We start from the raw sequence: 24,529 nt of genomic DNA on the forward strand, positions 1-24,529 counted from the left end.
ATTCGCATTTTTGAAAAAATTCCACATTCAATATTGTATGTACATTTTGTAATGTTTTTAGAACTATTATAACGAAATATAAGTTTTATCCCCTTTGCGTTGTTTCTTGTTGTTCCTGAAAAGACCCATTGGTGGGGTTCAATAATGTATGCATGTAAGTATTCAAAAACTAATTCACGTCACGTTGTTTTGACTTCGCCATTTGCTCCGTTGTTAAGCAATATTTAAATATATGGCCTTTTTCCAGCTGGCATTATACATTAGTAATACACCTAACAGTTTTAAAGCAACATAAAACTGATACCGCTTTTATTAAATGGCAGTATCGGAAAATGGATACTCAGTTGGCACCGATATTTCCCTGATTCAAACACGTTTCATCCGTGTAAAAGCAAGCAAATGACGGTGGGGAAAAGTTTGTGATTCCAAGAGAGTTGGAAATACTCCATCTACTTTGCCATGTTACTGTTCGAGAAAGACTGCTCCGATGTACCTCCTCCGATGTTCCTTTCGTTCTTCACGACAATCATTTCTATCGTCCTGATCTTCTTTACAGTGCCAACCAACTTTTTAATATGCCTAGTGGTGTTTAAAGAGCGAAAAATACTTCTTCGAAACGCGTTCAACTGCCTGGTGGTCAACTTAGCATTCGCCGACCTCGTTGTTGGAGTTGTAGTAATGACGATTTCTACCTACGTTCACATCTTAGAAGCAACAACCAACCATCCTAATTTACCAGTTCTTCCAGTAGGACACATCTCTTATTTTATTTGCTGTACTGCCTCAACGCTCAGTCTAACAGCAATGGCAGCTGAACGCTACATCGCTGTCGTCCATCCCATCATCTACAGAAACAGGATAAAGCAACGACAAGCTCTCACATCTTCTGTCTTTATTTGGTCTGTATCCATCGTGTTGCCGCTAGCTCTTTATTTCCAAGTCGGTTTCATTAAATACGCTTTCATTTTTGCCAATACAGCTATCGTTGCGACGTTGGTGATATTTTTTTTTTCGTACATCTCCATTTATCGCAAGCTCCACGCGCAGTTTGAAACGTCATCGAAACTGCAATCTGAAAGTGCGCAAAGGCGAGCATTGGAACACGAGAAGCGTATAGTGAAGACATTTGTTCTCGTACTGTTGGCGTACCTCGTTTGTTACGCGCCGTCATGCGTTATAATCTACATTTTGAACTTCTGCCGAAGTTGCAGTTGCATAACAATTCACTGGCTTAGAGATCTTCAGTACCTTTTCATTTGGATCAACTCAAGTCTGAACCCTTTCCTTTATGCATGGCAGATTCCTAGCTTCAGAAATGCTTTGTTAGCGTATCTTCCCTGCAAAAGAGAAAACAGACGTTTGAGCCAGGTGTCTCCCGATCGGCTAGTTGCCAATAATGGATGCGAACGCATCAACAATTTGTCAAGAGTAGCTAGGACTGAAGGGCTGACAGAAACAAAACTCTAGTTCGTAAAATACTACATGTTTTAAAGCAGAAATCTTGAGACAAACTTACAAACATTATTGTCTCATTCCTTCGATTATTGCCTAATCGGAAAACAGAAGAAACTGCTCAAGCTAAAAATGCCAAGAAGACCTGAATATGAAGAAAGACCAAGAGACATCCTCTCTTGGAAAGACTTAATTGCCAAAAGTTGCACTGTATAACACGACTGGAAAGGTCAAGATAAAGTTGCAAAATGAAATCCTTATTATTTTGCCACCACGTACAGGGGCGTGGCCAGGATTTTTCCAGAGGTACGCACAATTTTCCAAATCCCCCTACACCCCCCTCTCCCCATCCAATTTTTTATTATTATTATTTTTTTTTTAAGTGCTATGATTAAATGTTCTTTATCGTCAGGATGGTGAGGTTAATTTTTTTAATGTAAACGTGATACCAAAAGGCAACTACGTCGTCAAATTCTTTGCTGCTTCCTTGGGTTCATTGAAGTGCTTCGGACCCTTCATCCATTAAGCCAACAAGCTAGCGGTATCTCAGGATTTTATTCACAAATGAGTACTTTTTGCCACTTTCGACCACATCATTGTTTTTGAGCAGCATTAAGTACGCACTTACTCGTGATCAGTATAAATATACAAATAAACAATTAAAGTGTACATCGCCAAAAGCAAAAAAACTGAGACACCAAAAATTAATATAAGTGTAGATACTTTAGCTTTCATAAAGGCATAAGGGATATAACGGTTGACCGTTACAACTATCGGCTGTCTTTCCTTCCAGCAAAGACAGAAATGACCTCATTGAGGTCTATTTCCTTGTGTTTGTGAATAGTTATTACAGATAGCGAGGACAAGGTAACCTCGCATCTGACTTAGCACTCCGAAGTGGCGTCTTAGGCCTCTCCACGCCAATAAAGCTTCGCTCTGCAGCACACGTAGACACAGGCTACGTGAGAAGCGTCTTCTAATTCTACTAATTCTACGCCTCGGAACTGATTTGTCGCCTCTTTACCTACTCAAGTGATGTCCATACGTATAATACTAAATTTTCTGATGCTGGTAATGTCTATGTCAATAAATCAAGATTGAGTGTTCGACTTAATTCTTTTTTGTAGCTAAGGTGTGGAATTGCTTGAAGCCTGATCTGCGTAAGCTTAGAAGGAGACTTTTTAAGTACAAAATTCATCAATTTTTGTACATGCGGTGCTTGATGATGAGGATGATTATGTTGATGTCTCGTCTTTAATCTTTAAAATCACTAACTATTGCCAATTAAACTTTATATTTGCTTTTCTTCTTGTTCTTGTTTTCCCCTCTTATTATATATGCGTATATATGTGTATGTATAATTATGTATATTCTACTTATTTAATTTTCTCTTATCTAGTTGCTTAAAAGGACGAATGAGTGTACTTATCCTGACTTACTTTATATAGTTATATTTACTAATTTATTCTAATTTTATTCATGTTTGTAATAATTATTAAGTTACACAACCCGCCTCGATTAGCTCTGCTATATGCGGGCTGTGTATTCCTGTAAAAAATATAGGTATATCAAATAAAGTTGTGGTTGTTTGTGTTTTTCCGTCAGGTTTTGAAGAGTTCTTGAAATTTTAATCGGTCTCTGCTTCTTTTATCATTAATTTTAATCACGTCGCTTCTCTGTGGAAACCGACATTCGGGTGTGGAAAAACACACTCCGTTGCTTTATAAAATTATTTCAAAGACACAAACTGAGTCAAATGACTTGAATTGATTGAAATTGTGTTTTTTATCAAATCATTAGGTTTTACTCGTTTGCTTTTTATTCATTTTATTCTATTTCATCTTACATGATTTAATTTGATTTTCGAATTCCCCCCCCCCCCCCCCCCTTTTCAGGTAAGCACGTGTCTGTGTGCGTACAGGTAGTTACGCCCCTGACGCACTCGTAACAGAAGAGAAAATATTAACCTGAGTAACAGACCCAGCTGTGTTTCCACAACAAGGAACGTACAAGAGATTGAGCTTTGGGTGATAAAGAATTGTTTTTGCAATGCCTTGAAGTTTAATTTTTTAAACTCAGTTATGTCACCACGAAAGTGGAGCGCAGAAAAGTTGTTCTAAAAGCTTCAGGGCGGCTCTTCGTCATTATACAGGAAAACCATTGCGATTAAACGGAGAGGCCTGGAGTAGATCAATGAAAAGAACTCTCTCCTCTCTGTTGTTGACAATTTTCTTGCCTGGATTGCGGTCATGGCCTAAAGCAGTTCACCAAACCACATCTCTGCAACACCTCCTTGATTTTGAGCTGGAAGAGGGTGGAGGCGAAGTCTAAGATGGAAAAACAATCTTCGACAATGTCTGAGGATTGTTTTTCCATCTTAACCTCCTCCGCCACCTGCTTCCAGCTCAAAATCAAGGAGGTGTTTTATATTCATTGTGAGAAACCCACACTTAACAGGCAAATGTAATTTCATGTAAATCTTTCGCTAGCTATTTAATAATGTTTGTCTACTCAGTATGTATTTTCTGTTCCGTTCCTTTGTTATCGTCACCCAGTAATTAGCTATATTTTTACTTTACTTGTAACGTTGTAATTGGTTGGTTGCTATCTTTATTGTCACGTCAGTGCCATTAGCTATATTGTATACTTCTTGTATTTATTTCACACCCACTAACGACTGAAGATGGATGAAGTTTCATTCGAAACTTGTTTACTTTAAGAAATGTCGTAACCTTCATAAAAATTATTTCAGTCATGCCAACTGACTCTACGAAAATAGTAATTAGCATTATCAAGGAGAATATTGTTTGGAGCCGGGCTGTTTAGAATTAACGTGAAACGTATCCTGTGTAATAAAATGCATCATCAATGTTGCTACTGCTATTTGGTCCCTTGCACAGCAAACATTTTATTATTAAACAAACGAGATAGAAGTTCCCAACATTTTGACGCCATAGTTTAAAATAAAAATGTAGAATCAAAACGTTTGTGCCATGTTCCTTTTAGAGAAAGACTGCTTCCAGTTCATTGTGATAGTTATTTCTTGTCTTTATGGTCATTTGTTCCTCGGGTGGAATGCCAACAAACTTTCCCCCCTTCTTAATTGTGTACAAAGGGCCACAAGAACATTTGCCAAATGCTCGGTGAAACTGACAACTTTGTAATGGCTGATCTCGTTCTCAGAGTTTTTGTGCTTTTATCTGGTTGTTGTTGTTGTTGTTGTTGTTGTTGTTGTTGTTGTTGTTGTTGTCCAAAATGGCGTCGGTTGTGAAGCGTTCGCGAACAGTTTGCTTTTAGCGCATTGAGGGTTCTGTAGCTGTTACAACAAAAAGATAATAGGAATGATAGCATGTCGAGAAGAAAAGAAAGCGATCTATATCGTCAGCTGCAGTATACAAGCGACGGATCAACATACAAGTTAAGTATAATCTGTACTGCGTGACTGTGTTATTGCGTAAGCACATGTCTGAAATGCAATGAAATGTTATTTATATTTCGAAACCTTGCTTCTTCCTTCGGATAAATGTCTAGATTTATATTTGAGTATAGGGAGCTCGATCTATTTAAAGGAAAAAGGTTATCTAGCTGCTAGGTATTTCCTTATATATGACATATATTGAGAGTGAAGTATAATTGTATTTAAAAATATTGAGGGGCCGTAGCCAGGAGGAAACAGTTAAAATTTTCGGAAACGACCTCTGGCTAAAATGACTAACAAACTACGAGCTTTCGACTTCCCGAACTGCGGTCTTCGACGGGTAAAATGAATGATATGAAAGCGATGAGAAAATTTAAACACAAAGGGTGACTTGCGAAATGAAAAAAATGTAAATAATTATGAATGTTTGTTAAAAAGAATAATGTATTGTCCAGGTAACGAGCAAGAATTGTTATCTGCGTTAGGTGTCACTCTGGTATTCCACTCTTCTAATGTTTTTCTGGTTCTGAAGGTGCCTTTGTCAACAATTGACGCGTTTTCAAAATCAATGACATGGTTGTTGGACAAGGCGTGATTACCAATTCTAGAACCTTAAGCCGCAGTTTTGGTGTTTCTCGAATGTTCTTTTTTTCGGGTATTGAAAGCTCTGCCGGTTTCCCCAATATAACACCACGACCAATTTGTACAGGGAATTTTATACACGACGTTGGTCTGCGATTCCATCAAAGGTCGAAATTTCGGGGCTGGGAACTGTTGTTGTAGTGTGGTAAATGGTTTGTTTACAACTGTGACACGTATCCTCAAAAAACACGATGTGACACCTAACGCAGATAACAATTCTTGCCCGTTACCTGGACAATACAACATTCTTTTTAACAAACATTCATAATTATTTACATTTTTATTATTTCGCAATTCACGCTCTTTGTTTAAATTTTGCTCACCACTTTCCTATTATTCATTTTACCCGTCGAATATTGCAGTTCGGGAAGTCGAAAGCTTGTAGTTTTTAGTCATTTTAGCCAGAGGTCGTTTTCTAAAATTAACTAAATTTGAAAACTGATGATTTTTGAAAATAGAAGGAAATGTGAAATAAAGTTGTTGTTGTTGTCGCTTTGATCGTGAGCTTACGCAGCGTTTAGTCAAATATGACACGAGTTTAAGCTGCTATCAGCCTCTTGTTTACGTGGGGCTGATACCATGTATGGACTTCAGCTTAGTGATTGCAAACGCTTCTTCGCTTCGAGTTACAGTGCAGTCAAGGCTATCAAAATTATGCAATTGAAAACAAGAAACTGTACACCAGAGTTATGATAGACATTCAGCACCACGTACTTGTTTTAGTTCCTCCTTCCGCACTTGCTTTAAACCACATGCAGTATTGGAAACAACACCAGGAAATTCTCCTGGCCAGAAAATACTACAACATAAGATATTTTCCACAATGCTGATACACTTAATTTTCTTTGACCGTTTATTTCAGAGTTGGTTGTACCGCACCCCACAAGTCCTGGTGGAGGCCGATTCAAGACCATTTTCTCAAGCTGTGTTTCACCAAGTTTTTGTCAATTACTTCTTTATTCTTTCTAAAATGCTTTCTTAATGTTAGCTTAGTGTTCAAGAAGTATTTGATGTGTAAGCTGAAGCTTTTAATATTTATCCTTGTGCTTGTTGATTTTTCTGATCATCTAATGGACAGTAAAGCTGCAAATAAGTTTTTATCCTTTTATCTTCATTTTCAGTTTCACAGGATAATTTTTTTTTTCAGTTAATACCAACCTAAGAACTTTAATAATAAACACTGAACAGCTGGAATGAAACCAACAAGCAAACGGCAAGCGTTCAAGGCGTTGATCGTTGTCTTTGTTAAAAGCTTTTAAAACAGCTTGGATGTCCGGCTGACAAAATATATTTTTACCTATGTTGAAGTGTCTTGACAAGAGCAGACATGTGAAACCAATCCAAATGTTTCAACTCGGTGTAGCACACATTTTAACACAATAAGTTTAGTTTTCATGATAGAGTAACCAAATGTTAAACATATTCTCTACTAATAAGCTGGCGCTTGAGAGAAAAGCAACGAGCAACGCGATCTGAGTTTCTGATAAGCTTTTTTTCCTAAAGGCTAAAAAAAGGTTGCAGGAAGTAAAAGTTTACTTTTCGTAAACTGGCCTATTTTAGCTATGACCACAATTTCGAACGGACTTTCTACATTTATTTGTTTCCTTTTTGTGACTGAGCGGCAAATTTGCATAGTCAATTCTTCGACTCGCATGATATTTAACTGTCCGTTAATGACTATATTAAGTAATTTTAACATGTCTCCATTTTGACTCGTGACAATATCATTTGACATGAAATTATGGCTACTTCCTCCTATCTTTCAATATTTCTGTTTCAACTTACGGCATCCACATGCACTCACAGAGTGCCTCTATTTTCTTATTGTTCGTGAAAAGCCTCATTGGGGAAGTTCAATAAAGTGTGCATGTATGTATGTGTTCAAAATTTACTTCTCGTTTCCGCTTGCAATTAAATACTTCAATATTTCTTCCGTCTTAAAGCAATATTTAAATATATGGACTTTTTCCAGCTGGCATTATATACATTAGTCATAAAGCTGTCAGTTTTAAAACAACGTAAAACTGATACCGCTTTTTATTAAGTATCAGTCTCCGAAAATGGATCATGACTCAGTTGGCACCGATATTTCCCTGATTCAAACACGTTTCATCCCTGTAAGAACAAGCAAATGAAGGTGGGGAAAAGTTTGTGATTCCAAAAGAGCAAGTAGAAAATATTGCACCTACTTTGCCATGCTACTGTTCGAGAAAGACTGCTCCGATGTACCTCCTCCGATGTTCCTTTCGTTCTTCACGGCAATCATTTGTATCGTCCTGATCTTCTTTACAGTCCCAACCAACTTTTTAATATGCCTAGCGGTGTTTAAAGAGCGAAAAATACTTCTTCGAAACGCGTTCAACTGCCTGGTGGTCAACTTAGCATTCGCCGACCTCGTTGTTGGAGTTGTAGTGATGACGATTTCTACCTACGTTCACATCTTAGAAGCAATAACAAACCATCCTCATTTACCAGTTCTTCCAGTGGGTCACATCTCCTATTTTATTTGCTGTACTGCCTCAACGCTCAGTCTGACAGCAATGGCAGCTGAACGCTACATCGCTGTCGTCCATCCCATCATCTACAGAAACAGGGTAAAGCAACGACACGCTTTCGCATCTTCTGTCTTTATTTGGTCTGTATCCATCACGTTGCCGTTAGCTCTTTATTTCGAAGTCGGTTTCATTAAATACGCTTTCATTTTTTGCCAATACAGCTATCGTTGCGACGTTGGTGATATTTTTCTTTTCGTACATCTCCATTTATCGCAAGCTTCACGCACAGTTTGAAACGTCATCGAAACTGCAATCTGAGAGCGCGCAAAGGCGAGCATTGGAAAACGAGAAGCGCATCGTAAAGACATTTGTTCTCATACTGACGGCGTACCTCATTTTTTACGCGCCATCATGCGTTATAATCTACATTTTGAACTTCTGCCGAAGTTGCAGTTGCATAACAATTCACTGACTTAGAGATCTTCAGTCCCTTTTCATTTTGATCAACTCAAGTCTGAACCCTTTCCTTTATGCCTGGCAGATTCCTAGCTTCAGAAATGCTTTGTTAGCGCATTTTCCCTGCAAAAGAGAAAAAAGACGTTTGAGCCAGGTGTCCCCCGATCGGCCGGTTGTCAATGATGGATGCGAACGCATGAACTATTTGTCAGGAGTAGCTAGGACTGAAGAGGTGACAGAAACAAAACTCTAGTTCGCAAAATACTACATGCTTTAAGTAGGAGTCTTGACACAAACTTACATACATAATTGTCTCATTCCTTCGATGATTGCCTAATCGGAAAACAGAAGAGAATACTCAAGTTAAAAATGCCAAGAAGACCTGAATATGAGGAAAAAGACTTAATTGCCAAAAGTTATACTGTATAACGCGACTGGAAAGGTCAACATAAAGTTGTAAAATGAAATCCTTTTTATTTTGCCAACATGTACTTGCAACAGAAGTGAAAACATTAACCTGAGCAAAAAACGCAGTCGTGTTTGCACAACAAGGAACATACACGAGATTGAGCTTTGGGCGATAAAGAATTGTTTTTGCGATGCTTTGAAGTTTACATTTTTAAACTCAGTTATGTCACAACGAAACTGGAGGGCAGGAAAGTTGTTCTAAAAGCTTCAGGGCGGCTCTTCGTCATTAGACCGGAAAACCATCGAGATCAAACGGAGAGGCCTGGAGTAGATCAATGAAGTGTTCCCGTCTAAGTGAAAAAAAAAACTCTCTTCTCTCTGTTGTTGACAATGTTCATGCCTGTATTGCGGTCATGACCTAAAGCAGTTCACCAAACTATATCTATGTAACAGCTCCTTGATTTTGAGTTGGAAGTGGGTGGAGGCGAAGTCTAAGATGGAAAAACAATCTTCGGCAATGCCTGAGGATTGTTTTTTCATCTTAACCTCCTCCTCCACCTGCTTCCAGCTCAAAAACAAGGAGGTGTTACATATTCATTAGGAGAAACCCACACTTAACAGGCAAATGTAATTTCATGTAAATTTTTCACTAGCTATTTAGTAATGTTTGTCTACTCAGTATGTATTTTCTGTTCTGTTCCTTTCTTATCATCACGCCGTAATTAGCTATATTTTTACTTTTCTTGTTTAAGCAATAGAGGACTTTTTCCGTGTTTCCATAGCCTCATCTAAACACGAGGGGGGTTGGGAGAATTCGAGACAGTGCGTCTCGGGTTTGCATAACTTTCGAGAATTCTCCCAACTCCCCGAGTGTTTAGATGAGGCTATGTAAACACAGGAAAAAAAGTCCTCTATCGCTTTTAGAAAATATTTCTAAAAAAATAGTTCGACAAATGAAGGGAAATTTTGTGTATTTATTTCTTGATTGAAATAGATGTTCTCAGTACACGCTCTGGACAACCATTTTTGCTACTAGCCAATGAAAACGCGCATCTGACAACACATGAACCAATCAAAATTTGCGTTATAAAAGTCAAAATCAAGTTGAAATTTGTGGCAAGCGTCAGCGAGCCCCGTATGGATGACGGCGATTTCAGCTTTGAACTCTCGTGAATCTTACAGAAAACTACCAAACATTCGGTGAAAACTAGAAGAAATGTTCAAAATATACGATTCTGTAAGGAAAGAACTTCAAGATGAGGAGTTTATTTAAGCTGAAAATGAATGTCACTGTGCATGGTCGCTCTTGAAAGTTACGTGAACTTGCCCGATGTGGCAGCCTGAGATGGCTGAGAAGTCGAATCGCTCATCGTGCCTTGTGAAGTTTTGCTGTTTAGGAATCATAGCACAAGCAGCGGATCCAGACTGTGAAGTTGTTGCTGTTAATAGTAATCGTAGCAGTAGATTATTACGCTGAGAAAGTCTCAGAGAAAATACATTTTATACAAATTTGACAGCCAAAACACGGAAACCGGCCGTACAAAGTTTGATTTGAAACATTTATAGTCTGTAGCATATAGTTTTGTGTTCGTTTTCGCGTACATTTTTTGAATAAAGAATGTCTTTTAGAGAATTTTATTGTGGTACTCAGATGCAAAACCTTGAAAAAAGTTTACTGCGTATTTGTTGTATATTTTGTCGTCTTCACTTGAGCTTCCTCGACGAGGTCGTCTAGCGAGGCAGGGGGAAAGACAGGCATACCCCGATAAAAATTTTGGGAAATTTGTCACCATTTCCTTAACAGTTGTACTTGAGATTACTTTGCGAGTCTTGCGAAAGCTTTGAAATGTTTTCAAATTGTGCCGGGAGACACACAAAGCGTGACGTCACAACTGTGTTTACATACTCTCATCTAAACACACCTATCGACCAATGAGGACGCGCGTACTATCTCATATATTTTATAAAACGTTATAATTGGTTGGTTGCTCTATATTTATTGGCGCGTCAGTATTATTACCTATATTGTATACTTCTTGTATTTATTTCACACCCACTAACGACTGAAACTTGTTTACTTTAAGAAATGTCGTGACCTTCATAAAAATTATTTCAGTCACGCCAGCTGACTCTAAGAAAATAATAATTTGCATTATCAGGAAGAATATTTCTTGACGGAGGGCTGTTTAGAATTAACGTGAAACGTATCCTGTGTAATAAGATGCATCATCAATGTTGCCACTACTACTTGGTCCCTTGCACAGCAAACATTTTATTATTAAACAAACGAGATAGAAGTTCCCCCAACATTGAACCACACTTGGAAATAAAAATGAAGAATCAAAACGTTTGTGCCATGTTCCTTTTAGAGAAAGACTGCTTACAGTTCAATGCGACAGTTATTTCTTGTCTTTCTGATCACTTGTCCCTCAGAATACCAACCAACTTTTTCTCCTGCTTAATTATGTACAAGGGGCCACAAGAGCATTTGCCAAATGCTCGGTGAAACTGACAACTTTGCAATAGCTGAGATCGTTCTCAGAGTTTTTGTGCTTTTATCCGTGGACGTAGCCACTAAACATTTTTAATAAGCCAAAAGTTAATTTTTATCATGGCGTATGATGGCACCATGCACAATTACAACTATCCCTCAGTTTTCTTGTTGTTGTTGTTGTTGTTGCTGTTGTCCAAAATGGCGTCGGTTGTGAAGCGTTTGCGAACGGTTTGCTTTAGGCGCATTGAGGGTTCTGGAGCTGTTACAACAAAAAGATGATGGTAATAATAGCATGTCGAGAGGAAAGGAAAGCGATCTATATCCTCAGCTGCAGTAGACAAGCGACGGATCAAGGTACGAGTTAAGTATAATCTGTACTGTGTGACTGTGTTATTGCGTAAGCACATATCTGAAATGCAATGAAATGTTATTTATATTTCGAAACCTTGCTTCTTCCTTCGGATAAATGTTTAGATTTATATTTGCGTACAGAGAGATCGATCTATTTAAAGGAAAGGGGTTATCTAGCTGCTTGGTATTTCCTTATATATAACATATATTCAGAGTGAAGTATAAATTGTATGTTCTATGTGTTTTCAAATTGTTGTAAATTACAGACTTAAAAGTCTGTAATTTATAACAATTTGAAAATTTTTGAAAATAGAAGGAAATGTGAAATAAAGTTGTTGCTGTTGTTGTTGTCGCTTTGATCGTGAGCTTACGCACCGTTTAGTCAAATATGGCCTGAGTTTAAGCTGCTATCAGCTTCTTGTTTGCGTGGGGCTGTTACCATGTATGGACTTCAGCTTAGTGATTGCAAACGCTTCTTCGCTTCGAGTTACAGTGCAGTCAGGGCTATCAAAATTATGCAATTGAAAACAAGAAACTGTACACAAGAGTTATGATAGATATTCAGCACCACATACTTGTTTTAGTTCCTCCCTTCGCATTTGCTTTAAACCACAGTATTGGAAACAACTCCAGGAAATTCTCCTGGCCAGAAAGTACTACAACATAAGATATTTTCCACAATGCTGATACACTTAATTTTCTTTGACCGTTTATTTCAAAGTGGGTTGTGCCGCGCACCACAAGTCCTGGTGGAGGCCGATTCAAGACCATCTTCTTAAGCTGCGTTTCACCAAGTTTTTGTCAATTACTTCTTTATTGAGAATGATGTACGCAGGATGTTTGTCCCATGAACCTAGTTTAATGGCCTAAGCTCCCACGAGTCTCCTGTAGCTCAGTGGTAGAGCATCCGAACTAGTAATCGGAAGGTCTTAGGTTCGACTCCTGATAGGAGCACTCGGATTTTTTTCCGAGTATGCCTGTGTCACTTTCTGGAATAATACATCATTCTCATTCATTCACCAGGCTTGAAATATAACATCACATTTATTTGATATACTTCTTTATTCTTTCTAAAATGCTTTCTTAATGTTAGCTTACTGATTCAAGAAGTATTTGATGTGCAAGCTGGAGATTTTAATATTCATGCTTGTGCTTGTTGATTTTTCTGATCATCTAATAGACAGTAAGGCAGCAAATAAGTTTTTATCCTTTTATCTTCTTTTTCAATTTAACAGGACAAATTTAATTAAGTTAATACCAACCTAAGAACTTTAATAGTAAACACTGAACAGAAGAAATGAAACTAGCAAGCAAACGGCAAGCGTTCAAGGCGTTGATCGTTGTCTTTTTTAAAAGCTTTTAAAACAGCCTCGATCTCCGGCTGAAAACAATTAATGCAAAAGATATTTTTACCTATGTTAAAGTGTCTTGACAAGAACAGACAGGTAAAACCAATACAAATGTTTCAACTCGGTGTTGCACAAATTTAACACAACAAGCAAATCTTTCATGATAGAGTAACCAAATGTTAAACATATTCTCTCCTAATATGCTAGCGCTTGAAAACGAGCAGCAGTTCGCGAACCACGCCTTGCGCAATAAATTCCCTCAATTGTTTCTAGAATGCATTCAACGTCAAAATTTCAAAATAATACGTAATATTTTATTTTCCGGTCCAGTTCTGTTTTTTTTTGTTTTTTAACACTGTCCGTCATTCGCCGGCCGCCATTTAAGTTTATGGCCTCACTATAGTGTCGAGCCTGAACTCAATAAATTGCGATTCATTTAATTGGCTAGCGGTTTGTTTTTCTTGTGACGTAACCTAGTCAAGAGGTTGATGACTACCCTAGGCTGTTTATGAGAGCAAAATGTACGCTTTCCAAAAACCATTTCTCTCGCAAAAAGCAATGTGATATATTTAAATAACGATTCTTAATGTCAAGGCCACTTTATTTAATATTTATAGATTGTAGTTTATGCTTGTTTTGGCACAGGCGAAGAGAGTGAGAGTAGTGAAATAATTTGGCCCATATTTAGCTATTTTCCGTTTCCTTGAAAATATAAAGATATTGTGCCGAAAAAATATCGAGTGCTTTTCAACATGCATTAACTTATTTCAATTTACTCTAAGATATAAATGAAATCGAATTTTCAAGGCTTTGGCGGTTTGTCTATTTTTTTTTTTTTTCGACATTTCCACATAAAAGCTCGAAATGAATGCAACATCAAGTTCGCTTTCAAGAGAGCTTGATAGTAAAAGATAACATCCGTGTAGAGATGATGTCTGTTGTATACGTTAGCCCTACGTCAGAAACGACCTGAAAGTAAAACTTGTTGTTCAGTAAAGTAGGAGAATTGATGCCGACAAGATTGATCAAAGATTCGAGTGTTGAATTACTGTTTTTATATTTATCAGCCACTAAAAAATTAAAGGTTGTGATGAACATCCTTAACATTTGTTTCGTTTTTATAGGTTCCTCTAACACATTTTTTGCGTTGATTTGGATCTATTGTTTGCTGAACCTTCTTTCTTTTTGTAACTGAGCTTTCAAACTATATTAAAAAGTCTTTCGCACTCAACGAGAGAAGTTTGTCATTTTGGTCAATCATTGTAAAGGAAACATGGCGCTGGTTACATGCTTTTGTCATTTATTACACATATTCTCTCACCATAGTAATTGATTATGTCAGAGATCATTTAAGTCTTTTGCAGCATTACGTCCCCATCAAGAATTGCTTTTTTATTATTTCATTGCAGGGAAAACGACCTGCTCATCAGTAGATTGCGCATCCTAAAACATTTGTTGGGAAATTCACCCTGAAATAGAGTATTTTACCATTTTAATCGTCTCTGCTCGACTTAAAGAACCGGAGACATCACATTCAGTATGTTTGCCGTGAAGGCACAAATTCAAGCCTTGTTTAGAGTAGAATTGTTCTTCTATATAAAAACTCTTCCCTTTTCAGTTTAATAGAACAAACAGTGTCTGTAGCTTTACTGTGGTATTGCACTAAGATCTCTGTATAAATGCTAGTAATTACACCTGCTGTGTATAGCAAATGTACAACAACTTTATTTGGAATTAAAAGTCTTATAATTACATGAAAAATATGCAATAAAATGAATGTCACCATCCTTTATTTTCAACAGACAGTGCAATGATAAGCAAAAATTAAGAACACTTAAGAACACTTTCAGGCTGATTTCACCTAAAATACCCGATATATAAGAACCCAATCAGCCTGAACCCCGGAAATGTGTGTTCTTGTATGCGGGTTTTTACTGTATATGCACTAAAAATATATTGAATAACTTCTGAAAGGATGAGGCATTTGTAAAGTTATTACGTTCATACGGTAACCATAACCAGACTTAAATAAATGCTATTAAAAAAGGAGTCGTGGAGCTCCACTTTTAGGCTTATTTAAATATATATATTAAGAGCATGTGTACGTGTCTGACCACTCGGCAGCACCGCCTTCCTGAAAGATTGACAAAATATGACCAGATAAAAAAGCCATAAGCTTGTCATTCGGACGTTCGTGGACTCGTCAAAATAGTCTTCCTCCCGAGGACGATAATAAGTCGTTTCAAGAGTAACGAATTGATAAAAATGACATTTCTAGTAATGAATAATGTGCACGAAGATAGGTGTTCGTAAGGAAACGCAGGCCCGTGGCACGTGCGTCTGTCTAACGTCCCGGTAACTTTCTTTTTTTTTTCAAATCCCTTTTTTTGTCGATTGATGGTTACGATTAGTGCAACTTGCCCAATGTATTCCATAAATTATAAAGATTTTAAAATCAAGCTTTCAAAACAAATAGAATCTAATCCCCGTTGACAGAATTGGGTGTCGTATAATTAGGTTTCCGGCCCGGTGAGTTGTCACGAGAGTCAAGAAACGAGCCCCTGATTATATGATTCGATTCGATTCTATTCATTCTATTTATTATCATTCATTTTTGTTATTATCATCATTACTTCCACTGTTACTAATATTTGTTAAAAACCAAATTACTCAGAGGGTTTTCCCCTAAAACTATTTGTTGGTCAAGGATGGGCTGATTACTTGGCCGAAATGAACAAAAATGGCACCTATGGAGATCATATCACTTTACAGGTTGCCTCGAACATTTTCAATATTCAAATAACTGTTCATTCTTCCCTCCGTGTGGAGGCGAACGCAATAATTTCTCCATTTACGGTGGTGGGAGTTGATTTGAACCTAGGACACTTTGCAGAAGGGCAAGGGAAGCATTATGTGTGCTTAGAGGAAGAGGATAATGCTGCTGAAAACTGTTCAAATGAAATGCAAGAGAACCAGGAAGTATGGAATGAAGAAGAAAACGAAACGGAGAAAGCGGAAGTAAATAATGACAAAAAAGAAAGAAAAAGAATAGTGCAACCAACAGAGAGGACAAGAACAGCGAAAGCGGGCGCTTGCGATGGCATATATAAGAATCAATATGAGAATGATAATCAGCAAAGAAGAAGATATTTGACCACCTTCGAAACGAAATCTTTGAAACAGCTCTACGATCTTACAGCAACTCAAACCCAAGTGATACCTGCATCCTTTTTCAGCAGACTAGGAATTTGTGCTCCCGATTTCGCCAGTGCGACGATACTTTCACTTACTTGCTACCGAAAACATATACTACTGTGGCGGATCCCCTGCTATAAAAAAGTTGGGTTAAGACGTTTAATTAATTAAGAGCAATCGTTGGCATCATGCATGGCTCGAATAATATGCCATAGGTTTAGGTTGTTTCAGAATTAAAAACATTTTTTAGCGCAAATAACATGCTATTTCCTTTGTTTAGTCATTTTTACCGTACTAGCGTGTTTTCGGTTGTTGTTATTGCTATACTTTGTTGTTGATATACCTGTTAGAGCAGTTTTTTGTGCCAGAACAGACAACAACTAACGTAAAATACACAGTGTGATACGAAGTTCAAAGTTCAATACGATGTAATAAGTAATTAAAGTTCCTGTTCAAAGTCTTAGTATTACAATGTCCTTTCAGTACTTTCGTGGCAGAAGAGATCACGATAGACTCTCCAGATATTCCTATGCATTTTTTTCCCGTAACTGACCCAGCGGCTTTACAGCAGGCGGCTCTTGGCCTACAATCGTCGTCCGTCAAAACGTTTTGGGACACTTTATTAAAAGCGGAATATTGTACTAATTTTGTATGGGAAATTTAACAAGGGGGGGAGGGGGGTCAGGAATTTCCCGAGGTAGTTACGCAAATGTTAAGGTGTCCAAAAAGTTATGACGAAGATTGTAGTTTTAATATAGCCACAAGCTACTGTAACCTGGGGCCCAAGATCCAGTCCATGGCCCATGGCCCTCTCCCTTATAACAAAGCCGCCATATTGAATATTGGTAAACCCTTGGATCGAAGTCCAGTACCAATAGATACGTTTTTGACTTCCTGTATATCAGAATATTGCAAAAAAAAATACCTGGCATTAACTGTACGGAAAAGTTTTCAAAAATGATGGAATGCATTTTAAATATTCATTTCATACTAACAATCAACGGTTATGAACATCAGCGGTGTCGGTTACCACACATTGGAAATAAATCATTACAATCTTCGTCAGACGTTATTACAATTTGCGATACTTACCTTATCAGAAAATTCGTACGTTGGATTTATTACAAAACGCTGCACCCTTTATTACACAATGAGTACATTATTGCAAAATGCCGCGCTTATTCGAGGTGGACGCTTATTGGAAGGTGGGCGGTTTACCGAATAAATACGGTAACTTTTTACAAAATGCCGCAGTATCAATATTCATTTATCTCTTTTAATCCAGGTCGCCATTTCACTTGTCATACGTTCGAATACGACTCAAGTGGAGCATATTGACATGCGGTCTGTTTATATATAAGTTTGTATGTTGGATGAACTGATCCAGGTTCTCCTGGCCTTTATTGTTTTTCGTGCCAAGCGAAAGTGATGGGTAAATAGTGGATCAGGCGCCATATTAGTGTCTTTGTACTCACTGTTTTCTTTGTTTTTTCCCCTTTTTTGTGGCTACCCTCCACTATAGTGCATGGAGCCACTATGGGGGTGTTAACATAATATCAGCGCGACTTTCATTCCGGTACGAGTTCACTCCGGTTACCTCTCATGGCTCTGTATTAGTTTACATGATACCAGTAGAAAATCTCATACCGGAGCGAGATTCTCATTTCAGTACGAAAACTCAGGTAAACGTGGTACGACTGTTCCTTCCGGCATGAAATCACTCTCTCAGAAATCTGAAACGGGTAGCGGGTGGCATAGTCTACGACATCCAATCCAAGATGGTGTCACGATCACGTCGGCCGACATAAGCTGTCCCCTCATGTAAACACGGTATGAATCACGATGTCATGCCACTATGAAACTTGCACCGGGGCGAGTTTTCACATGTAAACACCACCTATGTTATCACCTCTGTTCGTGCACACGGCTGCTACTGTGTAGGTTGAAATGCAAGCTCAATTTACATAGCAAGTTTAATTTGTCTCAAAAGGGAGGCGAGTAGTTCTGCGAGTTATCGTAGTATTAGGAGTTAAACAGATTGGCTATTTCCCGAGGATTTTCAGCTGAAGATCTTAACGGCGTACCATTACCTGGGTCAGTGGATGTACTGGCTGATATTGGCGTCGAGACTCGATCAGGAATTGTATGCGATTTGGAATTCAGCTTTAATATCGTCAAAAACCGCTTCGGGTTTGTGTTTAGGTCGGACTCGACAGAACCAAGAAACTCATCATGGCTGTTCCACTGCATGCGCTTAACTGTTTTGTGCAAGTTTTTTAACTTTTCCGTCAGGTGGCTCGAGGAGATAGTTTCAGCTTTTGTCTTATAGATTCCTTTAATTAAGTATGGCACCAGACATCCAAGCTATGGGATTCCGTTCCTTAAGCCTCTTGGTCTGTATATAGTTAGAGACCGCAAAGGAAATGTGTCTTTCCATTGCTACTAATTGATAAATATATCGTCATTCGCTATGATCGAAGAGAGGTTAATTGCTGACAGAGCCGTACACAGACACTTAAAGTCGCCTTTTGCATAATCGTAGACAAATCTCAGGGTTTTTGGTGGGGCTTTTATAAAGGCGTTAAACTGGAAAATAATGACGCTATGGTCTGTAAAAAAAACCCGTATCTTTTGGAGACAATAGGTCAGTTATATTGACATTGTTGCCCCGAGTGGGTTTTTCATTGATTTGTGCATGTCAAGAGGTGGTCGTGAAGGGTTTCAATAAAGGCTAGTTCGTTAACACCCGATGCGCTGTCAATGGAGTCCCAGAGGATGTCTAGCAAATTGATCTCACCCGAAATTACCCTATATTCAAACTGGCACAAACTTCATGAAGAAAATTATCGAATACATCCATCCAACTTGGGTCTTCATTGGATGGCCCATAGCAAAAACGGAATAAAATTCTTTGACCAGTAAGCGCACGTAATTTCGGCAAAAATGGTCTCAAGCTGTTGCAGCTCGCCTTCCGATTCAGGTTTAAGTTCTTTGACAGCTTTGAAGAAAGCTGCTTTAGTTGCGATAAGAACTCCACCACCACCTCGATCAGACCGATCTCTCCTGAATATTGTAAAGCCAGAATGCAATATTTTAGAGTTGCCGATATTTTGGTTCAACCGTGTCTCATTGACACATTTAAGGTCAGAGTTTTCAGTGAACACCAGGTCCTGGAAGCGATGAAGAATACACACGGATTACTAGTTTATTGTGCTGTCTTTGTGTTAACTTTTTAAGCTTTTGGCATTCATCACGAGGCAATTGATCTTACCAGCAGTCGACGAAGAAACCGGTCCAGGGTTAGGATTGATGTCACCAGACATCAAGAGGATGAGGCGAAAGGTAGCATCTGAGTTGTTGTAGTAACAAACGTGGCACATTTTCATTACATGACACAGTAATAAATGTTGACTTAATAGCCAAAAACAGAAAAATAGCAACCGCTTTCACAGAGCTTTTCGAGTGAAGACCTGATTCCTTTAAAAATGTCAACAATCCATCGAAGGACAATCGTTTTCGGTAAAACGGTAATAAAAATTTTGAGAATGAAAAAAGGTAAAAGGAGTCCAAGACTAGCGGTACCTCTAAGACTACAGGCCGTTTGACCACGAGTCATCCTTCTGTCATTATATCTTTTTAGCCCAAGAGCATGCTCAAACCGCAAAACGGACCACATGGAAGACAAAATGACTATATCGTCATATATATACATGGCTGAATCTCAGTTTAAGTCAGTAAGGTGAAACTGAGGTGCCAACAAAAGGGATCTGTCTCATATGGTCTCTCACTTACTGCCTTGTCGGGGACAAGGTATCAGAAAGCAGCGCGGAACCATCTCCAGCTGGCTTAAGCGAACCGTGCATCGTCATGGTACAACGCTCCAGCAAAGTGTCCAGAGGTACCGCTGTAGACTGTATTTATCTCTCTTTTTCAGCCATATTTTAAAAGGCTACCAAGTCGCCCGAAGACATCGTAGGGAAAGAAGTGTTTCATTTATGTCCCTTGTCATGTCCTTGTCAAATTGTCGACGGGTATTGTGTAAATACATGTACGCGCTGGGTGGGGGGGGGGGGGGGTTGCAACCCTTAGGTGTCCAAGATCAAGGGCCTGTTTCACAGGAAATTCCTCCGCGAGTCTGGAGAGATTTTCGGAAAAAATGTCAGGGAACATGAGATAATTACGATACTGCAAGATATTAAAACTTGGGCAATTAGAAATCTTTTCCGTGAACGACAACGAATAATTGAGAGGATATTCCAATTTTCCGGAAGAGGGTAATTTTATTGCACAAAAATGCCTGGAGAGGCCCATGCGTATTTTACGGCCTTGTCAAGTGGAGAAAAAGCGCTGGTCATGTTCTGTGTAAAATAGTATCGTATCGAGTATTAGTATTAGTGAGATATAATAATAATTATAATAATAATAATAATAATAATAATAATAATAATAATAATAATGATGATGATGATGATGATGATGATGATGATGACGATGACGATGATATCAGCAATTTTGTTAAAATGAGCTTTGGTGAATAGCATAGTGCTACGTAACATTTTTCTCACCTTTTCATTGTCTTTAGAGACTATTTCCGCGATTTCTGCCTTGTACTTTCGTGGCCGGCAGGCTGACTGCAGTTCCCGGACACCACTCACAGTGCCCATGAGTCCCCCGAGCTCAGAGACCCCTTTTTTGCTCCAAATATTAAAAAAAAACTAATTTGACGCACTGGCGACCGCAATCCCCTAATCCTTATGTGAATAACTCCTGACTCGCGGGGATTTCAGAGGTCGATGTGTCGACGACTTCAAACAAAAGAGACACGCACGTTATCACTTGTGGACTTTTAGCCTGTTTTATGTAGACGGCGGATTCACGGCTGTTGTCGATCACGCCGCCGAGTTGAAATAGTTCTGTATTATCGTGTTTAAATTGACAGCTGACATACACAGCGTGATATAGAGATACAAAGAACAACACATGATGGAAATCAGGGGAGCCGCCGTTATTTCCTGGCGCGCTACTTGCCTTCAAATTTCATTGGCAAAGACGGTGTTAGAGCGAAAAGTCAAGTGCGATTTTTTACGAGCCTGACAGGGGTGCTGACAGGCAGGAAAAACAAACGAGGCCTTTTTTACCCAGCTAGAACAAGCGTTTTAATAAAAATTCTCAGCAAGCTAGCTATTTAAAAACGTTCCAGCCAGTTAACCGTCTAATGTATTCAGTTCCCAGTCAGCTCTATTCCAGCCTACAAAGCGGGTTTTTACTCGAGCGGCCCCATCTGTAACCTGCGATCAGGGGTTCTTTTTTTCGGGGGAGTGCGAAAGTGTGGCAGCGCGAGAGTCGGCGTTCGGAAGAAGGGAGTAAAAAAGGAACGCCAGATACATTACTGGACGAGTCGTCTGCCGCCCCTTGTGTGCTTACGTGATGTTTTCTTGTGTCATTCTTTTAAAGTAAGCCAATCAGATTTTACCGGAAATGAACACATCTTCAGCTAATTCTCAAAATTTTAAAAATATTTTTGAACACTCAATATTATGCTACGAGCAAATGAAATCTATGATTTTAAATGCCAATTCTAAAATTTCTCAAACTACACAATGGCTTTCTCTAAGCCGAAAAAAGCTGAGCTCTAGAATTTAATTATTTCCAAACTTTTAGGCATGAATCGACGAGACAACTAGTCAAGAAGAAGGTCAAGAAGGCAGCTGAGGTATTACTTACATCGACGGAAGTCAGAGAGCGGTCCATGAACAGCATCTTCCAATACTTCTCCTCGTGGTGCCGCTTAAAGAAATTTTTCGCGTAGATGCTGCGTTTCCGTGTCAAGTTACGACATGCAGTCGAACAGCGCAGGACTGGTCGCATAATTCTCACTGAGAACTCCAAGACAGATCCAATTACCCCTGATGAGTTGGAAAGTGCTGAGAGGGAAATAATCAGACATCTCCAAAACGAGAGCTTTGAAGAGGAAGTAGCCACGCTGAAACGGTCTGGTTCCTCAGTTCCGATAGGTGAAGGGGTGAGGAAACGGCATATTAAGAAAACCAGCAAGGTCATCAAGTTAGATTCTCGATTATTGGACGGCATTTTGCGCGTCGGAGGGAGGCTAGGCAATGGGCCTTTTCAACCAGAGTCGAAACATCCTATGATTCTACCCAAGTCTCATCCTGTCGTCACACTAATTATTCGTCACTATCATCAGGTATCTGGGCACTCAGAGGCAGAGTATGTTCTTAGCCTGTTAAGAGAAAGAGTTTGGATCATTGGCCCCAGGGCTGCGGTACGAAAGTCTCTCCGCGCTCGTGTCTATTGCAAGAAAAGACAGGCCCGGGTTGGCGAGCAGAAGATGGCAAATCTGCCTAAAGACAGAATCACACCAGACAGGCTCCCGTTCACCTATGTAGGCGTTGACTGCTTCGGCCCCTTCTTGATTCGTCGTGGTAGGAGTGAAGTCAAACGTTATTGAGTTCTCTACACGTGCTTAGTGGTACCGCGATACACATCGAAGTTGTCCACAGTTTGGATACCGATTCCTTCATAAACAGCCTGCGGCGTTTTATGGCCAGGAGAGGGAGTCCGGAGCGCATAAGGACTGACAATGGCAGTAATTTTGTGTCTGGGGAAGCCCAAATAAGACGTGCCCTTAGCAACTGGAATCAAGATAAGATAAGGAATTTCCTTCTTCAAAGGAATGTGGAATGGATATTCAACCCCCCAAGTGGCTCACACCATGGAGGAGTATGGGAACGTTGCATCAGAAGTGTCCGGAAGGTGTTAAACGCTTTGGTTCGAGAGCAATCGCTTGACGACGAATCATTGTTAACGCTTATGTGTGAAGTGGAGTCGATTGTTAACGGTATGTCCTTGGCTAAGGTTTCTGACGATTCCCGCGACCTCGAGCCTCTCACGCATAACCGCCTTCTCTTTCTACAGGCTGGCCCATCGCTACCACCTGGGGTCTTTGCACGTGAGGATCTTTATTCCCGTCGTCGATGGTGCCAGGTTCAGTACCTGTCTGATGTGTTTTGGCGCAGGTGGACGAAAAAATATCTTTCCGGTTTACAGGAGAGGCAAAGGTGGACCAAGCTGGAACGAAATTTTCAAGTTGGGGACATTGTACTCATTGCTGACGAGAAGCCTCCAATAGGGCTATGGCCCCTTGGTCGCAATGTCGATATGAAAACAAACAGGAACGACGGATTCGTAAGAAGCGTCATGCTGAAGACCAGACCTACGATACTAGAACGCCCTATTGACAAGTTAGTACTGTTGGAAGCAGCAGTATCTCAAGAGGATAAATCACCGAAGCAGGACGTTCAATGAACAATTTGTTCAAAGATGAACTTGAAATTAGGGAACTGTATGACTATTGCAATCAGCATCTGCTTAGTCTATAGTTTTTTGAATCTGCCCTCTCTTCTCAACTGTGTAAATGCTTAAACTTCGCATTTAGGGGCCGGAATGTAGGATTTAAACGTGAACATTCCTTATACTTTAGATTTTTCTTGCTCATTATGCTTATTATGCTTATCACGCATTCCCCCGGCGCTGTATATTTTAGTCGCCTTTGCTTGTACTTAAGGTTTTTGGGGCCTCAACCACTCATTATAATTTTCTCGTTGTCAACGCTCTTCGTCAGATCGATTTTCACAAGACTTCTCATCCTTCTACGCTCGATTCATTTTTTGGTTGTGTTCTGGAAAACATTTGCAAGTGCGCAGTTTGTCAGTTGTTATTTCTTGTCTTTTTCCCTGCTACTTATTTATATTATTTCTTGCTTTAGTCGTACCATCACGATCATCATCATTTACTTAACTCTTCAACAATTTACCGTTCTTGGCCTTCGCCAGAACTTCAATTTCAAGAGTAGATGCGTTTGAATTCCAGCGCAACACCAGTAAAGTTCACCGATTAGTTGTATTGCCGTCTCAGTGTCAATTACAGCCAGAGCTTGACAAACAAGTTGAAAAGTTAATCAGAGCCTGCTACCCATGCCAATTGGTTGGACCCAGACCAAAACCAGAACCGATGAGGTCTACACCACTACCCCAAGGACCGTGGAGTGAAATTACTGTCCACTTACCAGAGAGGTTGATTATTATTCAAAGTGGCCAGAAATAGCTTTTCTGACCAAGACTGTTATCAAATGTATGGAGAGCATGTTTCGCACTTATAGTTTGCCTGAAACACTCAGGAGTGATCCACCGTTTGCTGCCCGAGAATTTGAAGGATTCTTTGAGTACTTAGCAATGGATAACAAGAAAGA

The 24,529-nt window shown here is 39.2% G+C and overlaps 3 protein-coding genes and 1 pseudogene across 3 annotated transcripts; all 4 read left to right on the forward strand.

The window, feature by feature from the left end:
• Positions 1–221: 221 nt before the first annotated feature.
• Positions 222–2,411, forward strand: LOC146472685 (adenosine receptor A1-like). The gene has a single exon (XM_085119496.1). The coding sequence runs from the start codon at positions 460–462 to the stop codon at positions 1,465–1,467; it is 1,008 nt and encodes a 335-aa protein (XP_084975622.1). The 5' UTR covers positions 222–459; the 3' UTR covers positions 1,468–2,411.
• Positions 2,412–7,707: 5,296 nt separating this feature from the next.
• On the forward strand, positions 7,708–10,504 carry LOC146472686 (adenosine receptor A1-like; annotated as a pseudogene).
• Positions 10,505–22,069: 11,565 nt separating this feature from the next.
• LOC146472687 (uncharacterized) lies at positions 22,070–22,729 on the forward strand. Its single transcript, XM_085119235.1, has one exon. The coding sequence runs from the start codon at positions 22,070–22,072 to the stop codon at positions 22,727–22,729; it is 660 nt and encodes a 219-aa protein (XP_084975361.1).
• Positions 22,730–22,821: 92 nt separating this feature from the next.
• Positions 22,822–23,586, forward strand: LOC146472688 (uncharacterized). Its single transcript, XM_085119236.1, has one exon. It carries the CDS (start codon positions 22,822–22,824, stop codon positions 23,584–23,586), a length of 765 nt encoding a protein of 254 aa, XP_084975362.1.
• Positions 23,587–24,529: the final 943 nt, after the last annotated feature.

This window comes from Pavona decussata, unplaced genomic scaffold (genome assembly GCF_977016875.1).
Source record: "Pavona decussata unplaced genomic scaffold, jaPavDecu1.1 SCAFFOLD_98, whole genome shotgun sequence".
In the NCBI taxonomy this organism is placed as follows: domain Eukaryota; kingdom Metazoa; phylum Cnidaria; class Anthozoa; order Scleractinia; family Agariciidae; genus Pavona; species Pavona decussata.

What these genes read in the sequence shown, in the direction of transcription:
- LOC146472685 (XM_085119496.1), top strand. Translation starts at nt 460, where the DNA reads ATGTTACTGTTCGAGAAAGACTGCTCCGATGTACCTCCTCCGATGTTC.
- LOC146472687 (XM_085119235.1), top strand. Translation starts at nt 22,070, where the DNA reads ATGCTGCGTTTCCGTGTCAAGTTACGACATGCAGTCGAACAGCGCAGG.
- LOC146472688 (XM_085119236.1), top strand. Translation starts at nt 22,822, where the DNA reads ATGGCCAGGAGAGGGAGTCCGGAGCGCATAAGGACTGACAATGGCAGT.